The sequence below is a fragment of the Columba livia genome, chromosome 3 (genome assembly GCF_036013475.1).
Source record: "Columba livia isolate bColLiv1 breed racing homer chromosome 3, bColLiv1.pat.W.v2, whole genome shotgun sequence".
NCBI classification, from domain to species: Eukaryota; Metazoa; Chordata; class Aves; order Columbiformes; family Columbidae; genus Columba; species Columba livia.
In genome coordinates, this window is record NC_088604.1 from 69,326,362 (window position 1) to 69,345,648 (window position 19,287).

Here is a 19,287-nt window from a genome sequence, read left to right on the forward strand (position 1 = left end):
TGCATGCAAAAATAAAATTTATATAGATTTTGCTGCCAACACTGCAAGATGGAAATTGGTCTGATATATAAGAAAAGAAATTGCTATATTTCTGGATTTTATTTCAACCTTTATCTGAATAGTTGAAAAAAATAGATCAAACTTTATATCTCCTCCTCATCTGTAAAATCTCAATTTTAATACATATTTAATCCCCCAAAGTACTACGGAATTTCAATAATTGACTTATGGATAAGATTTCAAGACACTGATAGTCCATAAAATTTATATATTTGCTTTAATACTTTCCCCTTTGAAGAAAGAGGAAAGAATATACTTTCCTGTCAGAGATGTTCCATATAAAAAGCAGAATTTAATAATTTTTCTCTTAATATTTACCTGAGCATTACATGCTTGTCATTGGGTAGGTAATACTCTTTAATTTCTTTAGTAGTATAGACATTATTTACAGCCTCACGAGAGAGGAATGGGAGTGGACTATGAGAACTGATGAGCCGGAGCCTCCATCTTCCAGCTGGCACAGGACTGTCACCAGTACGTGCTTCAGCCATAAACGTGTATCCTTTCTGAAAGGAGAAAACAAGTCATTTTTACTTGGAAATAACACTACTCAAAATGCACTTTCTAGTATTAGAAAAATCAAATAGAAAAGTAATAAAAAATTCAACTTAATTGATAAGCCTAAAGCAGATTTATCTACTCTTTATGAATCCTAATAAGACAAATATGGGAAACAAGAATATAAATTAAAATGTTTCAAAATTTGATTTTTCATTTGAAAAAAAGAAGACAATATGAATATGATTACTTGAAAGGCAAGGGCAGAAAAACGGGATATAATGACTGCAATGGCCAATCGCAGTGTAACAGAGAAAGTCAGGATTAAGTCCTTTCTTCAAATTCTCCAAATTAGCCCTACCAACTTGCTATTTCAAACACTAAAGTTTCATTTTCAACCCAATAAATAGTCCAGATGAATTTTTTTTAAATATTTCCTCTCTTGGCAGTCTTCCGCTAAATTTCAGGTTTTTTTAAAAAATCAATATTTACCAGTAAAAAAGCGTTGTTGAAAAATTCTTATAATAAATAGTGTTGTGATTTCAGAACTATCCAACAATGCAGGGTTACAACTTCAGGACTACTGAATATTTAGAATGGAAGTAAAATAAATGATTAATTATTCTAATTTGTGCAATTGTAACTGTAAGATACTTCATACCCTTTAATAACTACAAGGTAACAGCAACCATTCAAAGCAATGATTCAGGAGAACTCACTGATTTACATATCTGTTTAAGCATATTGTTACAGTTCCCTCTTATTCTTAACAAGTACACTTGGTAACTGAGAGGGATCTAGCCAGATATTCAACTACTTTCTGACAGCATCGTGTGCATAAGAAAAACACTAATATCTATTTAAAAAGATAAGGTTCTGCAATCTTTTTGTTCACTACAAACAGGCAGAAAATTTAGACTCAAGATTAAAAAAATCATCTGTCTGGGCACTTTCTGAACGCTATAAGGGTTTAGAAAGCATAATAACCTCATTTTGTGACTGATAGGGACACAGAGTAATCATCAGTCACTACTGAGAAATAAGCAAATAAATCTAGACAACCCAATCAGATTTACGTCTCTTTCTTAAAAAACCTTTGAGAGGTTTCATTGCCTTCTTAGATATCTTGTTACAATTTGCAGTCTCTAGAATCCAAAAGAGTCGTTTCCTAATATACCACCTAAACTACCTTTTTGGTAAAGATGATTTCCTTATGTTCTTCTATGACTAGTCAAGAAAAATAACTGATCAGTGTCCTTGCTCAAATAGACTTCTATTTTCTAAAATAAATATGTTGTTAGTGATGATTTCTTAACCGCTTATCTTCATTGGTCAGATGCAGTTTGAGGAATGCTTATCTCTATCATTTTCTACAATATGTTCGAAAGACTTGTGAATAATAGAGTAGAATTAATCAAACAAACAAACAAAAAAAACCAAACAAAAACAGCCATACCAAACCAACCCAACCAAACGAACAAAACCACCAAACAATGACAATGCACCAAACATAAAACTAAAACAAACTGTATCCAGCAGTAGGAATAATTACCGTGGAAAAGAAAATTTAATGGAAAAAAAGTCCAAATAATGCAAAGCAAGTAGCTAGTATCTATCTAGATTGTAATGTCTGCAGAAAGATGACAGACATTATTGCTACTGTGCAGATTTTATTGTTATTGGCGATCATCCTGAAATGAACTTTAATGTGTTCCAGGAGTGTCTCTGCAGCAGAATATAAATATCTGTAGATAGGACTTCTTTTTAGCTCTATTGTAAATTGCTGATTCATAGTTTTGAAGCAGAACAACTAACTGGTAGTTTTATTAAAAAAATAATATATAAATAAATTTTAAAAAGAAAAATATAAAAGGACTCTTTTATCGTAATAATGTGGACATTTTGGAATTCAGGCATACTGTATAAATTCTTGCTTGACATATTGCATAACTGACTATTTTTTACAAAATACTATTAAAATGAAATAATACCACTGTATTCTGTTTCATAATAATTGCATAATGCCTGTCAAAACATCAACAGAGCATTCAATAGCTTTTGCATGTCCACTGAAACACTAACAAACCATTTACAAGGAAAACATGCTAAATTGTACAGTATAAGGTTATATTCTTACCAAGAAACACAGTAGCCATGATTAAAAATGTAACAAGAATATGCAGATAAATACAGCACACCTGCACTTGTAAACCAAAATCACTCTTTACTGATATTAACCACATTTAATATTATAAAATGTGAGTAATAAGATGAGAGAATAATAACAAAAATATCTGATTTAAATTGGGACTTTTTCAATAAGGAAGGACAGGAATAAAAGAAAAAGGGCCATTTTCATTAGTTAATGACAGAATGACTGAGGCTATCACGCTGTACCCATGAAAAAAAATATTATAGAATGTTCCAGGTACCACATAGCAAAACAAGCATTTCAATATTAAAACCACTGTACTGCACAAAGTGTTGGTAAGATCTTATTTGGAATACTGTGTACAATTTTGGACATCTCTATTCAAGAAAGATATTTTAAATGGGAGGAGGTCTGAGACAAGTGTTAGTAAAATCAGGGACATAGAAAACTGCCTTACAAGACAGAACTAGACAGTTGGATCCTACTAGGCAGGACAAATGCTGAGATGAAATCCAAAATAAATCTGAATTTGTGATTGTTCTTTTCATAATCTGTCACTTTCCTGAAAAGCAGTAAGTAATGTTCACCACTGAGATTTCTTTTTGCATCCTGCCACTTGCCACTGTCAGACTCCAAACTGAATTTTCCCATCTGGTGGAATCCACAACCAGTCTCTGAGGATCCCAAATTATTTTTGAGAGTTTGAAGAGCTTGTCTGCAACCTTTATTTTTAAAGCATATTCCTTCAGCAGTAGGCAGCCCTTGCCTGTCACATTTGGTTAATACTCACTATGGACACTAGATTAAGAAAGTTTATTCCAGTGGAAAAAAAAAATGATGAAATTGGAAGTAAAGTTACAAAAGAAAGAAAACTAGTCCTAGTGTTAGACTGTAACTGACATCAAGTCCTTGTTATTGACAGAAGAGACTGAGAAGGCTAAAATATAAACCTGTCTTCACTAAAAGGTCAACTGTAAACATGTGGCTAGAATCGTGAATATTAGGGGTAATATTAAAGAGGTAAGAGGCAGGCCAGAATATGAAAAGAAGTAATAAATGATTATACAGATAAATTAAAGTTTTCTTTAGGACTGATGAACTTCTGAACGGTCTGAAGGTTAAATAACTGGTTAAAACAATTACAAAACTTTTAAATTATGTTTGATAACTGATGGAGGACAGACAAGGTGTTGAAGACTACAGAAATGCAATGGTGTGGTTTTTTTAGATGGACAAAGATGTCCAGAAAATTACCAGTTAGCGTAACTCTAATGGCTGAAAACATCATGAAATAACTCATAAAATGAACTCCTTTAACTCCCACAACATAGCAAAAAAGATTGCAAAACCCAAGCCCTATCAAACCGATCAAGCTTCCTTCTGTAGGAAAGCACACTATGGGAAGGAGAGAGACACATGACACTGTCTTCAATCATTCTTCTAAGCCTAAGGAAATGCTGTCATAATGAAGAAACTAGGGTGACTGTTAAACAATCACCTCCAGAAAGCACATATTGATGTCTCCTTTTGGAATAGTGTGATGCAATCAGCGAGATTTCAAAGATCTAACCTGAACCTGATTCCATTTGGTATTTTTAGTAGTAATGTGGATGGTGGAATGAAGAACATATATGTTTAATTAGCTGTTACCACAAGCTAAGAAGGATTGCAACTGTAGAGGAAAAGAAAATAAGTATTCAAGATTGTTTTTAACTAGGGAAATGGTCTGAAAAAAAAAAAAAAAAAAAAACGAAACCACATTAAAATAAGCGGTGAAATACGCTATATTTAGTCAAGAATAATAAACTACATGCTTCAGTTATTCAGGAAAGCACCTAGGTTTACAGAAGCAGCTAAGTTAACAATGGTGTTGCAAAAGAGGCCAAACATCACAGCTAGATATCTAAGCAGAATTAAAGCCCAGAAGACATATAAACTAACCATTTTTTGCCCATCATTTTTATGGCCTTAGTCCTTATGTCCTTAGTGCAAAGTTTACTGTGCTCAGTGTTGTGTGTGATAAACAAGAAGAAAACAACAGCAGCTGGAAAGAGTCCAAAGGACAGAGTGATCAAGAATGTAGAACATGTAACTTCCATGGAAAGACTGAGCAAACTGTCTTCTTTAGCCTAAAGGTAAAAAGGCAGGAGGATGCCAAGTTGTGATAATTATTTAACAACATAGTTATTTCTTTAGAAGCAATTTCTGACAATGCTTCTGAGGTAACACACAGACTTTGAGGGGGAGCATATCTAAAGCCAGATTTGGCATCAGTGCTGCAATTATCATTAGCACTTGAAGATCCATGTTAATTTAATTTTTGTAAGCATGACTTTAAAAAGGCTATTCAAACCTCATTCTTAGTTTGGCCCCTGACTCTTGAAGGTTGTTCTGTCAGATGGACAGTGTCAGCGGCAACTAGATGGCCACTGAACAGCACAGCCCGGGGAAGTTGGATGATATTCCTTCATTTAGTGATATTAACAAATATCAAAGATAATTAAGGCTATTCTTTCACTGTAAAAGCTTTAGCACAGAAGCAGATCAGTGATAGTCTCTTTTCAAACTTGCTACTAAATAATGACATGTTGCTAAATAGAACATTATGACATAGCTGAAAACATCCACAGAATCTGGGCAATTGCTACTATTATTAAAATTATACTTTTCACAACAACTCTTTGCATTTACCTTATTTTTGGGATAAACATGAGGTGCCACTTTGAAGAAGACATGTGGCATTTCCTCCAGTGTGTCATTATCAACAACATGAAGTCTACAGGAAGGGATAGTGGTATATACCTTTGGCACTATAAGCATGTCTTCTGGAACAATAAATATTTCTCTAAAAAAAAACAAACATTGAAATTATTTTCAGGAACAAAATGGGTTGTAGAACACAAAGTAAAAGCATCCATTAGAATTTGAGGAAAATAGACTTATGTAAAAAAGGTTAGTGAAAAAACACAGTGTATCAATATTATTTCCTCATAAGAGTTATATAGGGCTGTATGAAGCTCACCTAAAAACCACAAACCATGCATTTGGTGGCTGATCGGCACATGTTACAGTATAGTCAGCGAAAGAGATTTTACACCATTCATCTTCATAACAAGGATACTTTTCAACTGACCCACAGTTTCTTTTAAACATTTCTCTGGAAAGCAGAAAACAATATAAATATTTATATCTAATCAGGAGGTCACATACATCTTGACTTTAATTTATGCTAATAATGAAGAACACTGCTTTCTGCATGAAAGTAAAACAATAATATCAAATGTGTTACTAACATTTCTCTAATAGCTGTTCAAAAAAATAGCTGTTTCTCTAATAGCTGTTCAAAAAAATAATAAATCAGGCAGGGGGTTAGCTATTTTAGAGCTAATGGTCCATAAAAGCCAATACTTCCATACAAATATTTCTGTCCATGAGTAGAACTGCTTCTAATACCCAAAAATATTTTTTTTAAATATCAGTTAGCATAACTTCCATTTATTTATATTAAGCTGTCATCTTAAAACTGTGGCATCATTAGGAGATTAAAACCCCCTTTATTTCCTTTTAAACCTTTTTTGAACAGGAAGGGAATAAAAGCAAAATCAAATAAACGTAAAATGGTATGAAACACATACACACAGGAAGGAACCTAAGACTGTGAATTCAGAACTTATTTGTAAGTTAAATAAGCTTGCAGGTGTTATAAAATTCTGAGAAATTAGAGCTAACCTCACTGGCACGTATGAATTTTTATTTATCATATGCAGTATCAAAAATTAATCTTCCTTTGGACAAAGCAATGTGAAGACCAGCATACAAAATTCACTATTACATGAACAGGTTGTCAGGTGAAGGGCAGAAGAAAGAGAACTGGTCTCACTCCATCTTTTGGACCTTGCAATGATTTTCTCTGGGGATTATGTGTGAAAATAAGCCTACACAGCAGTAATGGAAAGGATATCCTTCTCCCTGCCACTCCCTCTGTCTTGCACTATTCTTTAACCACCTGCTTTTTGCATAAGTTAGGATAGTAAGGATAGTCTAAAGGAACCTCACAACATCCGTTTTCAGCGATAGCTGTCTTCTGCGTCAAATATGAACAAGTTCAAGTTGTTCAGCTGTAATAGTTTTGCCCACAAAATCTGGACAATGCTACTCTGATATTCTGTTATTCCTATATAGCAAACAGAATTACAGAAACAATCTCCACATTCATGTTTTTAGCAATTATAATAGCCGACCTTGACATTTAATTAAGGTGAGTCACAGAATGGATGCAAATATTACCAGAAGTAATTTTAAACAGAACAGTTTGAAATCTTAGCCCATGCAGCTCTGCAAAGGTTCCTTCCACCACTGATAATTCTAGTACAAACCGAGAAATTTTAGAGCATTTGAAATTTGTGCTTGTGTTGTGAAATGGTATTGCTTCTGGCCTCTGGCAAGTCTGGGGTTAGAGAATGGGAAAATTTTTACCCTAATACTGAACTTTCAGAATTCTTGAATGTTACTTTATTGGCCAAGGCTCTAGCCTGCTACATGAATTCAAGAACTGACCTACTGATAGATCAGTTGTGTGAGCACTTACAGAAAGATTGTTGATGGGCTTGACAAAAATATGTGATCATCAAGTAGCATCATGCTTGCAAATGTCTTAAGGAACATGGTTGAAACTAGAGTAGCTAACTTCGCAAAAACTGTAATTAAAAATCAGGGAAAGCATCTACCTAGAAATACATCTACTTTCCTTCAAGAAAGTGTAACAAACAAATCCTCTGATGTTATAACTGTACTATTTAATTGTATCACAGTTTATCTCCTTTCTAATGTCAAACAGGATTCCTTAACAGGTAGCATGAATCAAAATTATTCTTAAATCAAGTGGTTAGCTGTTTAACTAAGGAATCAGTATCAGATTTATACTTATGAAACAGCCTACAGGATATTAAAAAATCAAATAGAGAAGAAAGGTAATATTCTAGGTCAAGCTGTAGGAAAAAAAATTGTACCAGACATACCCAAAAATGAGATTTGCTATACTTTTACTCATGTAGGGTACACAGAATAAAGCATAGTATATCTTCACTAAAAACGTCTCATCCCTTCCAACATAATTTTGTAATTCTAAAACTAGTAATGCTCTTGCCATATTTATTTTGTGAGCCAGCAATCTATGGCAAATCTATGGTACTGACTGCAATAAAATAGTTTAATTTATTACATGATTACCTTAACAGCATTACAGCATACTGTTCAAAATTTAACCCAATCGCAGTCCACAGTTTTTGCAAGGTTTCTTTGACATCAGTGTTTTCTTTAGTACCTGGAAATTATAAAAGTTAGAAAATTTAACATCAAACTTTTTTATTGTCCTAAATATACACCCACCAAATACTTGTGAAAAATGCCACTCGCACAAATAAATTGTCTTATGAATCACTAGGTTTTATTTGGAATTTTATAGAAGTCTCACTGAGGTGAAAACTATTTTTTACTTTGACAGAGGAAATTCCCTTCATCATCATCACCGTTGTACTTTTCAGCACTCCTATAACTGCAAAAACGATGTGATCAATATTTTCTCTGATTTCCATTTTTTCATTGTAACATGCTAGTGATATGAGGTTATCTCTGACCTCGGAGAATACACTCTTTAGCTCCAAACAGCTTTTATTTACAGACACCATGAATGGGTAGGCATGTGCCCAGGCAATCTGCGTAGCTAAAAAGAAAAGAATTGGGTAGCTCTAGCAGGTAATTAATCCCACCCTTGTTTGATATATCTCGGATAATAGCACGTGTTGTCATCTCAAGGTGTCTACTTCTATCCACAGAATACAGATGAAGACTAGACAACTAGTTTAGACCTGGTATCTAACTTTTCAAGACTAGAGTTAAATGAAATCCTTCTTTATTGCATAAGCAATTAAGGACAGAAATTGAGGGTTAAAACTAAAACAAAACAAAACAAAACACAAAACCTATAAAAAGCTGGGGAGAGTAATAAAACTTTACTGTAATGAGAAAAGAGAAAAATATCATAGATAATGGGGGAAAGAAGGAAAATAATAATAATATAATTTTAAAAAACACAGTAAAACACCACAAGACAATATCAGAATTAAAGGTAACAGAGTATTGATAAATCAGAATAATTTAAAACATTACAGACAATGGAAGGAAAGAGTTGGGATACATTGTGCTCAAGTGACAAAAATCTAAAATCTAAATTTGAAAACAACAGCTTCTGGGCTCTGGAACTGTAGAAATTAATAATACCAGTGAAAGTTTATGTTAATTCCTGATGTACGTGGCACTTCGTAAACAAAGATAGAAGGGCACTAGACTACTTAGTAGGAAATCTTAAGACTGGACTGCAGGTGGTAGTTTGGGAGAGAGGCAGCACCCGATTTACTGATGAGGAGATGAAGGTGCAAAAGACAGCTTGAAGAAATCATCTGATGCAGGTAAATATACAGTCAATAGAACCTCAGGAATTATAGTAATTCAAGAAGGAGCTTGCAACAGAATGGGCATGACTTACTAAAGAGGGAATGTATATCTCACAATGGAGAAGTTTTCTTTGTCACAGTCCTTAAGTATTCACATACTGTGAGGCTAGAAGGAGTCACTGTGATAGAACTTTCTGCGTAACAGTCCTGTTAACATATTAATTACTATTTCATCATATATAAATGAATAATCATTTTTTAATTTGATGAGTATCTGTTTGATTTTAGAGTTTTCAGTAGTGCAAAACAAATCTTGGTTTATTCCAACACATGCCTTGTCCTTTTAAAAATAAGCATTGCTTTTTCTAGTTTGAGTGGGTCTGGATTCAATTTACAATCTTTGAATCTCAGACTAAAGACCTTCTAGATAACCCTCTGCATCTCAAATTGAAGACCTTATTGCTAACTAATTCCTTTTCTTATATAGGTACTTAAAGATTATAGTGAAGTCATTCTTAATTTTCTCTTCAATTACAAAAAGCCTGCAAATACGAGGCCATTCTTTAATCCTGACCCTTATAACTGAACATGAAATGTAACACAAGTCTTCAACTGCTGTGGAAGATTCCTCTATTTATATGCATAAGAATGAAGGATAGTGTCAGCACAGTATCTTTGGAGCACAGTATCAGTCTTTGATTCTGTGTTCTGCTGATTGTCCACTATAATACTCAGGTTCTCGTATGGACTTCCCTTTCCAGAAAGCTAAATCTACATTAACACAAATTTTGGTTTAATATCTACAAAAAATCTAGGGTATTGTCTTTCCGCTACTTTCTAGTACCATACATGCTAATTGAGTGGTTAGGCTGACCATTATTCTTGTTTTTTTAAGAGATCAGAGATTCAACTATAATGTTCTATTGCATTTCAGGTCTTTTTAACTAGATATTTATTAGTAACAAAACCTTTACAGTAATTATTTGAATAAGGTAAGTATGAAACTGTCCTGGTTTTGCTAAAAGCAAGTTTCTCTTTTAGTGAATTTGCCTGTCAGCTAAAGCCTTCATATTAACTGCATTTTCCTGGAGAACCAGACACATGTTTTGGTAAACCTAGCAATGGAATGCAAACTTATTGATAAGCATGGATGGACATCTCGCGAGAGGGGCGACGAGAAGCAAGAGACCAAGAAACTGACCAACTGTGTATAACATTCCATTCACGTGAATACTTCATATAAAAGTGGGAGATCACGAGGATCTCGTGTTGCTTTTCCCTTTTCCCTTCTGCTTATGGCCGACATTAGAAGAGGACCTTGCTAGTCGTCCCTGCGAACTGAGGCCTGGTGAGAGACTGAATCCAGCTCCGGTTGGCTGCAGAGTCTAATCCAGGACTTTGGTTGCCGGCTCTGCAGTTGCTGAGACTTTCAAGATTGGTTTTGTATATTTTGTATTATTTTCTCTATTCTTATTAGTAGCATTAGTAAAACATCTTTAATTTTTTCCAACTCTCTTCACTCTGTGCTTCTTTTCCTCCCAATCGCCTCTCCTTAGTGGAAAGGGGGAAGAGGGAGGGGGAAGTGGGGGGGAGGGAGAGGGGGTTAACAATACATCTGCCAGGGTTTTATTGTCACCCCGCAATCTTAACCCTCGACAGAAACATTTTTAAAAGGCATTTTTAAAGGACACACCTGGTTTTCTGCTGTTCAGTACTTTCCTAACATAGGTCCCTCTCCAGATGGCTTGAAGTTTAAGAGCTGCTGCTTCTTCTTCAAATGTGGGAGTTTGGCTCAGCCAACTACTAAGGGAATTCTTATCACAACTCTCTAAAAGGAGAAGAGGAGAATTAGCAACATCAATAAAGCTGGAAGTCCTGTAGCTGCCTGCAAAGAAGTTAAAAAGAAATAAATAAACAAACAAACAACACCAAAAAATTAGAGCTTTAAATTCCAGAAACAGAGTGGTTTCAACATAAAACTTCCATTTATGACAAAAATATCACTCTTAAAATTTTGCTCTTATCATGAAATTAGACAAAACATACTGTGTTTACACAGTAAAACATACTGTGTTTACATACAAAACATAAAGTCAGAATGCAACTATTATGCAAATTCCAAATACCAAATAATTGAATTCTTACTTCTCTTTACAGACAGCTATTGCAGTACATTTTTTAAAATCAAATGTCTTTAAGTAATTTCAAAATATCCTTCCAAACATGAACAGGATCTGGTATGCTAAAGCCTGACTCTAAATACAGCTTAAAAGAGCTTCACAAGATTTTAAGTGTTTCTGTTTCTCAGTGTGGTCATCTTATTAAGTAACAGTTGTTCAAAACATCATATTCAACCTTCACTAAGGTGTCATAGAATAAGGATAAGACTTACGATAAAGTGAGAGTTCATTTATCTGACTGTGACTTTCTGCTACCAAGGAGGTTTGGAGTGGAACAGAAATCAGTAGTAGCTTAGTAATGAGCTCTTTGAAGGCATCCTTGCCTAGAGTTAGCATCCTGAGAGCCATCAACACCAGGGTTTAGGGGGAGGGTGTGGGGAGCTGCACTACCAGGAGCCAGTGCTAGGGGACCAGTTTGGAACTGCACAGATACAGAACAAGGGCAGTGAGACAACCTGAGAGGAAGGAAACAGTGCTCCAAAAGGAAGTAACAACAAATGAAAAGGAGAAAAGAGAGAAATCTGCCTGAAAAATGCAGGCACCATTGCAGACAAACAAACCAGTTTAAGAAAAAATATTACTGTCATCAGTGAGGAGATCACACATTTCTACCTAATCCCTTATATGGAATATTGTTAAATGTGGCTGCATTCCCAACCATCATTCCTATTATTGCCTCATTTCCAAACCCCAGAAAGCCTCTTTCATATTTGGTGACTATGAAAGGTTACACAAGCCAACTTCAACAGACAACAGATTAGAGCTCAACAATATGAATGGCACAACCACTACTATAAAACATAAGCATATAATCACAGAATAATATAGGCTGGAGGGGACTATTGAAGGTCATAGAATACTATAGGCTATAATTCTGTGAAAAATACAATGGGTTTTTCAGTCATTCTAGCTGATCCTTCATCTCTGATGTCTCACAGAAGAATAACTTTTAGAAGAAATGAGATCTGGATAGAAGTCCCCATTAAAGAGTGAGAGAAGTATATGTGCTTTCTTAAAGAACAAGAATATTACATAATTTTACCAGTAAACATATTTGTATATATCTTCATGAAGTTTTTTTGTAGTGATTTTCCAAAATAAACTGACTAATAAAAGGAAGTTAATATCATTTTGATTGACCAAGGAGAAAGACTTTACACTGTAAATTCACAATAACAGAAGGAAAAACTAAGTCACCCTGAAATGGTGATGATGTATCTTCAAATGGTGATGATGTATCTTCCTGCCAATTTTTAAGATAAATTATTTTTCTATTTTAATATGAAACCATATATATAAAGCTTCTATTAATAAATTAAATATTTATATGAATAGATTAAAAGTTACAAAGACTGCAAAATAAGTCTCTTAAAATGGAAAAGAAACATATATTTGGTTGTCAGGCAAACTTAGAAATTCTAACTCCTTATGCCTACAGCTTGCATCCAAAATGAGGCAAAGAACCTATCAGAAGAGAATTATCCCTGCTTGTAATAAATCTGTTTGCCTTCCAACGGCGCCTCCCACAGTACCTTCAGGTATCTGGCAGATGCTAATGACATGCTGGAGAAGAGGTGGTGGTGCGGTACCTAGTTGCCCACTACACATGTATGACTAGCCAGCCAACAAGAAAAATTTGCCATATAATAGGCTTAAAAAACAAGAAAGCAAGTAAACAAACAAAATCCAAGATACTCTCTTAACTCATCACCAAGAAACAGTTTAACTTTCAATGAAGGTACTAACTTGAGTCTTCCTTCACTCTCATTTTGTGCATGCATTTAACAATGCATGCATTTAAGGTCTTTTCAGCTGGTAATTTGGAAAAGAAACATGATCTACAGTACATCAGGTTAAAAAAGCATCTGTTAATGCTTGTCAATACTGACAAATGAAAGTTCAGCAAGACAAAGGGCTATTTTATAAGTTATATACATTAACAAAACATGAACAAAGAAAAGGAACCTTTCTATTCTGAGATGAAAAGTCTCAGATGTGCTGTCAACAGGAGAAGGTTTAGGCATCTCATAAGAAAGGAACCATGCTTACTTAGGCAGAAAGCACAAGATTAGCAGAGTTGGCTTCCTAAAAACTAAGAATGGTCAGATATATTTGAAGCGATTAGCAATACCAGTACAGTACCTGAAGACACAGTGTCATCCTCAGAAACATCAGTATCTTTAAAATCCAAAGTGAAGGATCTGAAGGCAAATTTATAGCTGCAAGGAGCTTTCTTGTCTAATACACATTTGATCAAATACCACAACGCACCATTGAAAACCTAAAATCAAAAAGAGGAAAAGCATTCAAAGAATGAATAATTTTTGGACATTGATTTAAATTGATTCTCATTATTGTTTCAAAAGCTGGTTAGCTCTTCTATTTTTTCACGTAAAAATGAAGTCTTTAACTTCCTCTAACAAATACACTGTTTGAAAATCACTCTCAACTGTAGTACTACAATGTTTCAAGCCAACAATTGAGACAAAAGTTGTTTCATGCCTGGCTTATTAAATACATAATGCAGCATAAGTTTTTATCACCCAAAATTATCTTAGTAGTTTATCTGAAGTGAGTCGATGGTCTCATACCAGAGGAGAGAAGGACATATTATAATCACCATCATGACATTTGTCATTCTATTTATAGACTTTAGAATAGAAACCAACAACTGAAGCAGCACACTTATTGAATTAGGAGGTAACACAGCAAAGAAACATAGGACTATATTGAAAGAGGGCAGGATTTGGTGTCCTACTTATATGACTAAACTAATGGCTCTATTTTTATTCTCCACATATTGATGCTCTTTAAAGACCAGAAATCCAGTCTCTTTTTCCTTCTTCCAATACATGGAAATCTTAGTGTTTTTTTTTCCGAGCTTGTTTCTTAATTTGAATTGAAGAACATAGCAATAACTTCTTGGAAAAGACATAGTTTTTCACTTTCATTGTCTTCAGATTTTCCAGCTGTCTGGAAACTTTTTATCCTAAGGTATGTATTTTAATATTAATAAACACTTCCATTATTTTGAAAGACTTAAGTCTAGTGAAGAAAGAATCTACTTTACTGCATTCTTTTGTTCACAATAATTTTCGACTGTTCATTTTAAAGGTAGATAACGTCCACATTTTCATTCTTGAATCAATGTCATCTCAGTGCCTCTCGTTTATCTCATTTCTGGTTTTTTTTTTATTCCAACTACAGACTGGTCTTCTTAGAGAGGGAGAGAGGAAGAGATATCCATGTTCACGCTTACTGAATCTTTCTTAAGGTTCCTAAGTTTTATACATATTTCGTATGAGAATATACATTTAAAATTTGTATTTTCCATTCCAGAAAGGTCAAACCAATTTTTTTCTGTTGTAATTGTCATTGAAACTACCTCTTTCATGAATGATGCATCTGGAATAGTTATTTTTTAATTCTACTGTTTTTCTGAATTTGAGCCTGGTGTCAAGCCCATCTATGAAAACACTGGCTTAGGTGTTCTAGTTTTTAATATCAGTGATTACAAAAAAATTAATCCCTTTCTTCTATTCATTCTTCTGTTATCAATTACACAGTCTAAACTGCATGAGCGTTCTAGTACTTTGATGAAGTAATTGAGTCTGAAATATATAAAGTACTGACTGTAGAAAAATCAAGTTATAGCAGTATTATCAACATTTGCATATACATAAAAATTAGCATATTTTACATAGCCTTTTTCTTGCAATCTTTTTAGAATGTTGAAAAGCTGCAATATAGAGATCTACTGAAAAGCTGGATGCATGATGAAAACATTACAAGACTCTTTAATTTATCATGCACATAGAGCAGAAAAGTTAAACAGGAATGTTGTACTTTCAAAAAACAAAGAAAAACAACTCAGAAATACTTTGAATGAAAAAAAACTCATTCCTGTCTTCAGGAATATAAGCTGTAATAATGTTTTCCTGGGCCATCAACATTAGGCACAGAAAGGAATCATTCTGGATTTTAAGCATTTCAGGTAGTGTCTTTTAAATCCAAAATTAAGTCATAAAAGAAGAAAAGCTGATGCTTTCTTCTCTAAAGGATGCTAAACTAAACTGATAAATTTAGAAGCTCAAATTTACAATGTGCTATTCTGTGCATATTAAAATTTGTTCATATTAAAAGAAGATAATTTTAGTACACAGTTGGAAGTTACGTTATTTGAGTTTACACTTAATATCAACTGCCCCATTTGGAACACTCAAGAGGTCCTTTTTAAAAGCATAGTCATTGGTTTGAAAGGGTAATGACAATGTTAAGCTGTTATCCAGCTTCTGTAGCCTTTAGAGACACGTATATTAAAATTTTTTGTTCACCTTGAAGTGTTCTTCAATCATTCCAGTCCCGTGAAGGCCAGGAGGACAGTGAGTTAGTTCCAACTCCTTCAAGGCTTTAGAGAGTTCAGGTTCACTAGTGAAATTATTTATCACATTTCCAACAGCTTTCAGGATACCTGTAGCCTGTTCTATAAACCGGCAGCTATCCTGGAGAGAGAGAAGAAAAACAACCATTGTTAGAAAGATTGCTTTAAAATTTTATTTTGTTTTCTCTTTAGTCTGTGACAGCATACAAGCTTCTTTTCTGTGGTAAAGTACAAAACTGTTCTTAAATTAATTAAATGTGATTGATTTTATAAACTGCAAAATCAATTAGGTCTCTTGTATTCAAAAGTGTACAAATTTTTCACTGATTTTGGTTACTGAAATGAAAACATTACAACATTATAACAGGCAGCATAACATACATTTATTAAGGATATTTTTCCTGTATCATTAGTTCTAGAACATTTAATCAGAAATAAGATGCACATAAAGACTCTCTACTGCAGTGATAATAAGACTCTTGTTAGCTGAAATGCACAGCATCTCTTCTATTATAAAAGGACAGAGGAGCATTTGTATCCCGTTGAAAACAATATACAAATACATGCTGCCTAAAGCATCATTAATCTCCATCAGGATTTCTGTGCAAGAATGTGGACACTTTCCTGCAAATGACACCCTGCAGGGAAATTGCTGTCTTCAAAAAACAAGTACAGAGAAGATTCCGGGATATAATTCTGCTTTATTTTCTTGATGAGGAATAGCTTTTAATCCACAATCTGAAGACAAGGGGATAGTACAGCCACAAGACATTTTAGATGGCCCAACTTCTTATTTAAACTTCTTTGCTACAATAAATGCAATAAATTTGCATAAGCTGCCTATACTTAGGACCCGGAATCTACTTTGCTACTAATTATTAAATTAGCTACAGCTATATTAAAAATATTTTTGCACAATTGTGCTCTAGAAGCTCTATTCCCTTCTCCCAGTGCCCATGATAAATATTTGGGCCTACTGCTTGCCAAAGAAATCTTGAAAGTATGGATGGCAATGATATCCATCTGGCCTGTAGGCAATGAAGAACAAAAGCTGTAATAATTACTCCCCTGGGCCTCTTATCTCAACTTTGAAAAGCTGTTTGAATCAATTTTTCATTTTAGGTATAAAAGCTACTCTGGCATCCAGTGAGTAATATGTGATCTCATGGGATAGAACAAACTTTACTGATGTGACAGTTTATTTTACTAGGCAGTTATTTTTGCATATTAGTTAATGTCTGTACATGTATTTTATCACATGCCTCAAAAGGAGAGCTTATGCACTACCTCTGACATGTATTTCAGCAAGAGTAGTTTTAACGTTCCATTTTGTGTTGCTGTTCTATGTAAACCACAATACTACCCAATGCTTAGTTACATGTATATATAAGACAATTATTGCAGTATCCATCTCAGTGCCTGCTGCTTTGTAAAACACATTTCTTCTATGCTCTCATCCATTTCATATTGAAATTAATGTTATACCACTAGATAGAATAACTCTAACTGAAGATCCAACTGTGCTTCACTCTAAGTATAGTCAGAAACATCTTTATCAAAATGCTTGACTAGTTCTGGTTATGCATACCTTTTCAAGAACTGGCATCACAGTATCCTCTTCTCCAAAGATACATGGCACCATGCTGCACAGATGAATATGGTGCCCTATGGGAGAACTTACTGTGAAGAGCAATATGTGTCGCCTACATAAGAAAAAAAAAAATCAAAAAGCACTTAAAAAAAACAACCAAAACCAAAAACGAACACAAACAAAAACCTCCCCCCAAAAAAACCAAAAACAAAACAAAACCCCACAACACAGCAATTCTTAAGTTTTTCCTTTTTTCCTTTCACATATATGGCAAAAATGAAATTCACTTCTAGATATACTGGCTCTTCAAATCCTGCATTTCTATCTCCTTCCTTCTCGAGAACCTCCAAATACAGGTAGTAGGTGAAATCAGAGAAGTCACTATTATTTACTCTATTTCTTTAGGTTTTATTTCAGTTTTCTTTCACAAAATAGGTAGTTTCACTATTTCAGATGGATACAAAACTTCAGTGTTTTAGTCAGGATTATAGTTAGCTACACCTAACACATTTGCTCTAGAAATCTTAGGGCAGAAGTCAAGTTTTCCAGTCGCATGTTACTTACATTATAATTTCCACATTTGCATTGACAAAATCAGAAAAAAATTAACACGTATTTGTGTCAGTCTAGATGAACACTACAGAGTGAACATTTTATGGAGCAACTGTTAGCCAAACAACTCAATTGTAACCTCCTAAGTTGGCCAAACCACAAAAATTCTTCAGGTCTTATTGGGATACACTCATCTCACATTCTTGTTTGCCTGATCGTATCCTATAACAGATTCCAACCATAAAAGAAAACATTCATATCTGTACTTATATGACACAGGGCATTGATGCTTTTCTCTCCAGTCAACATTCTGCACTCCCACTGAAATACTTGAGGAGATTGCCTATATCAAACAGTGAAGCTTCATGGTCTTGTGTCATTGCCAGAATGGCATTTAGCTGGAGAAGTTCATTCAGGCCACAGCTTCAAAGTGTTAACCAGAGATCCAGCAGTGAGAGTAAGAAATGAAAGTGTCATGGTTTTGTTAAAAACAAGACCGGTTCTCTTTTAGTGATTTTTCTTTCAGCTAAGCTCTTCCAGGTGGCTGTACTTTTCTGAGTTTTAGCCTGCATATTTTTCCTAGGATGCTGTACTTGGTACTGATAAGAGACCAACAGAATGCTGAAGAAGCTCGTGTTTAGATTTATTACTATGGTAGCTAAGAAAGACTGATAAGTTTTCCCATGTTCCATTGTGAGAGGGGCGTGTTTGAGGAGGGGTGGATGGAACAGGTGACTAGAACTGACCAACGGAGGTATTCCATCCCATAATCGTCATACCCCCTATATAAGAGGGTGACCACAAGTGTCAAGCGCTCTTCAATCATGGCCAGCATCTAGAGAGGACCGTGTCTGTCTGCCTGTGATCTACAGGCCTAAGGCCCTGCATCCCTGCAACGAGGTTCTGGTTTGCTGTGAAGTCCCACCTGTGACTTCCGGGGGCCTGAGCTGCACCTGCTGGAGCTGCCAGCTCCGCACACCCAGCTCCTGCTGCTGGGGTGACGCCAACTCCACATCGAGCACTCAAGATTGGTTTTGTATATTTTGTATATATATTCTCTATTTATTAGTGGTATTAGTAAAACCCTTTAAAACTCTCCAACTTGAAGTCTAAGTCTCTCTTCCTTTCCCCTTATCTTTCTTATCATCTTTCCGATCTAAAGGAAGGGGTGGCGGGAGGTAAAGGGGATAACAGGGAGTGTCTGCCACAGTTTATTGCCGCTTTGCCTTAAACCGTAACAGAGAGTTATACCTCCCACCATGTATTTTTTTTTTTAATTGCATCTTCTTGCATGTGAAATTTGAAAAGCCCCCTGGACACCAAGAGACAGGTGGAAGAAAGGGCCTTCCTGGCTTAGCAAGTCATTTCTAATTTGGAATGACATGGGGAGCAGTCAATAAGCCCATTTGCCTCCCACACCT

The 19,287-nt window shown here is 34.8% G+C and overlaps 1 protein-coding gene across 3 annotated transcripts in view; it reads right to left on the minus strand.

Annotated features, from left to right (window-relative positions):
* The window catches only part of ADGB (androglobin), a 101,758-nt gene that overhangs the window by 24,008 nt on the left and 58,463 nt on the right, over nucleotides 1–19,287 (minus strand). For all 3 annotated transcript variants that reach the window (XM_065057507.1, XM_065057505.1, XM_065057506.1), the window contains 8 exons: nucleotides 17,312–17,426; nucleotides 15,677–15,844; nucleotides 13,485–13,623; nucleotides 10,856–10,990; nucleotides 7,940–8,033; nucleotides 5,733–5,867; nucleotides 5,402–5,555; nucleotides 379–566 (listed from right to left, as the gene is read on the minus strand). In XM_065057507.1, the coding sequence (XP_064913579.1) occupies nucleotides 379–566; nucleotides 5,402–5,555; nucleotides 5,733–5,867; nucleotides 7,940–8,033; nucleotides 10,856–10,990; nucleotides 13,485–13,623; nucleotides 15,677–15,844; nucleotides 17,312–17,426 (1,128 nt within the window). The remainder of the gene's footprint in view (nucleotides 1–378; nucleotides 567–5,401; nucleotides 5,556–5,732; nucleotides 5,868–7,939; nucleotides 8,034–10,855; nucleotides 10,991–13,484; nucleotides 13,624–15,676; nucleotides 15,845–17,311; nucleotides 17,427–19,287) is intronic.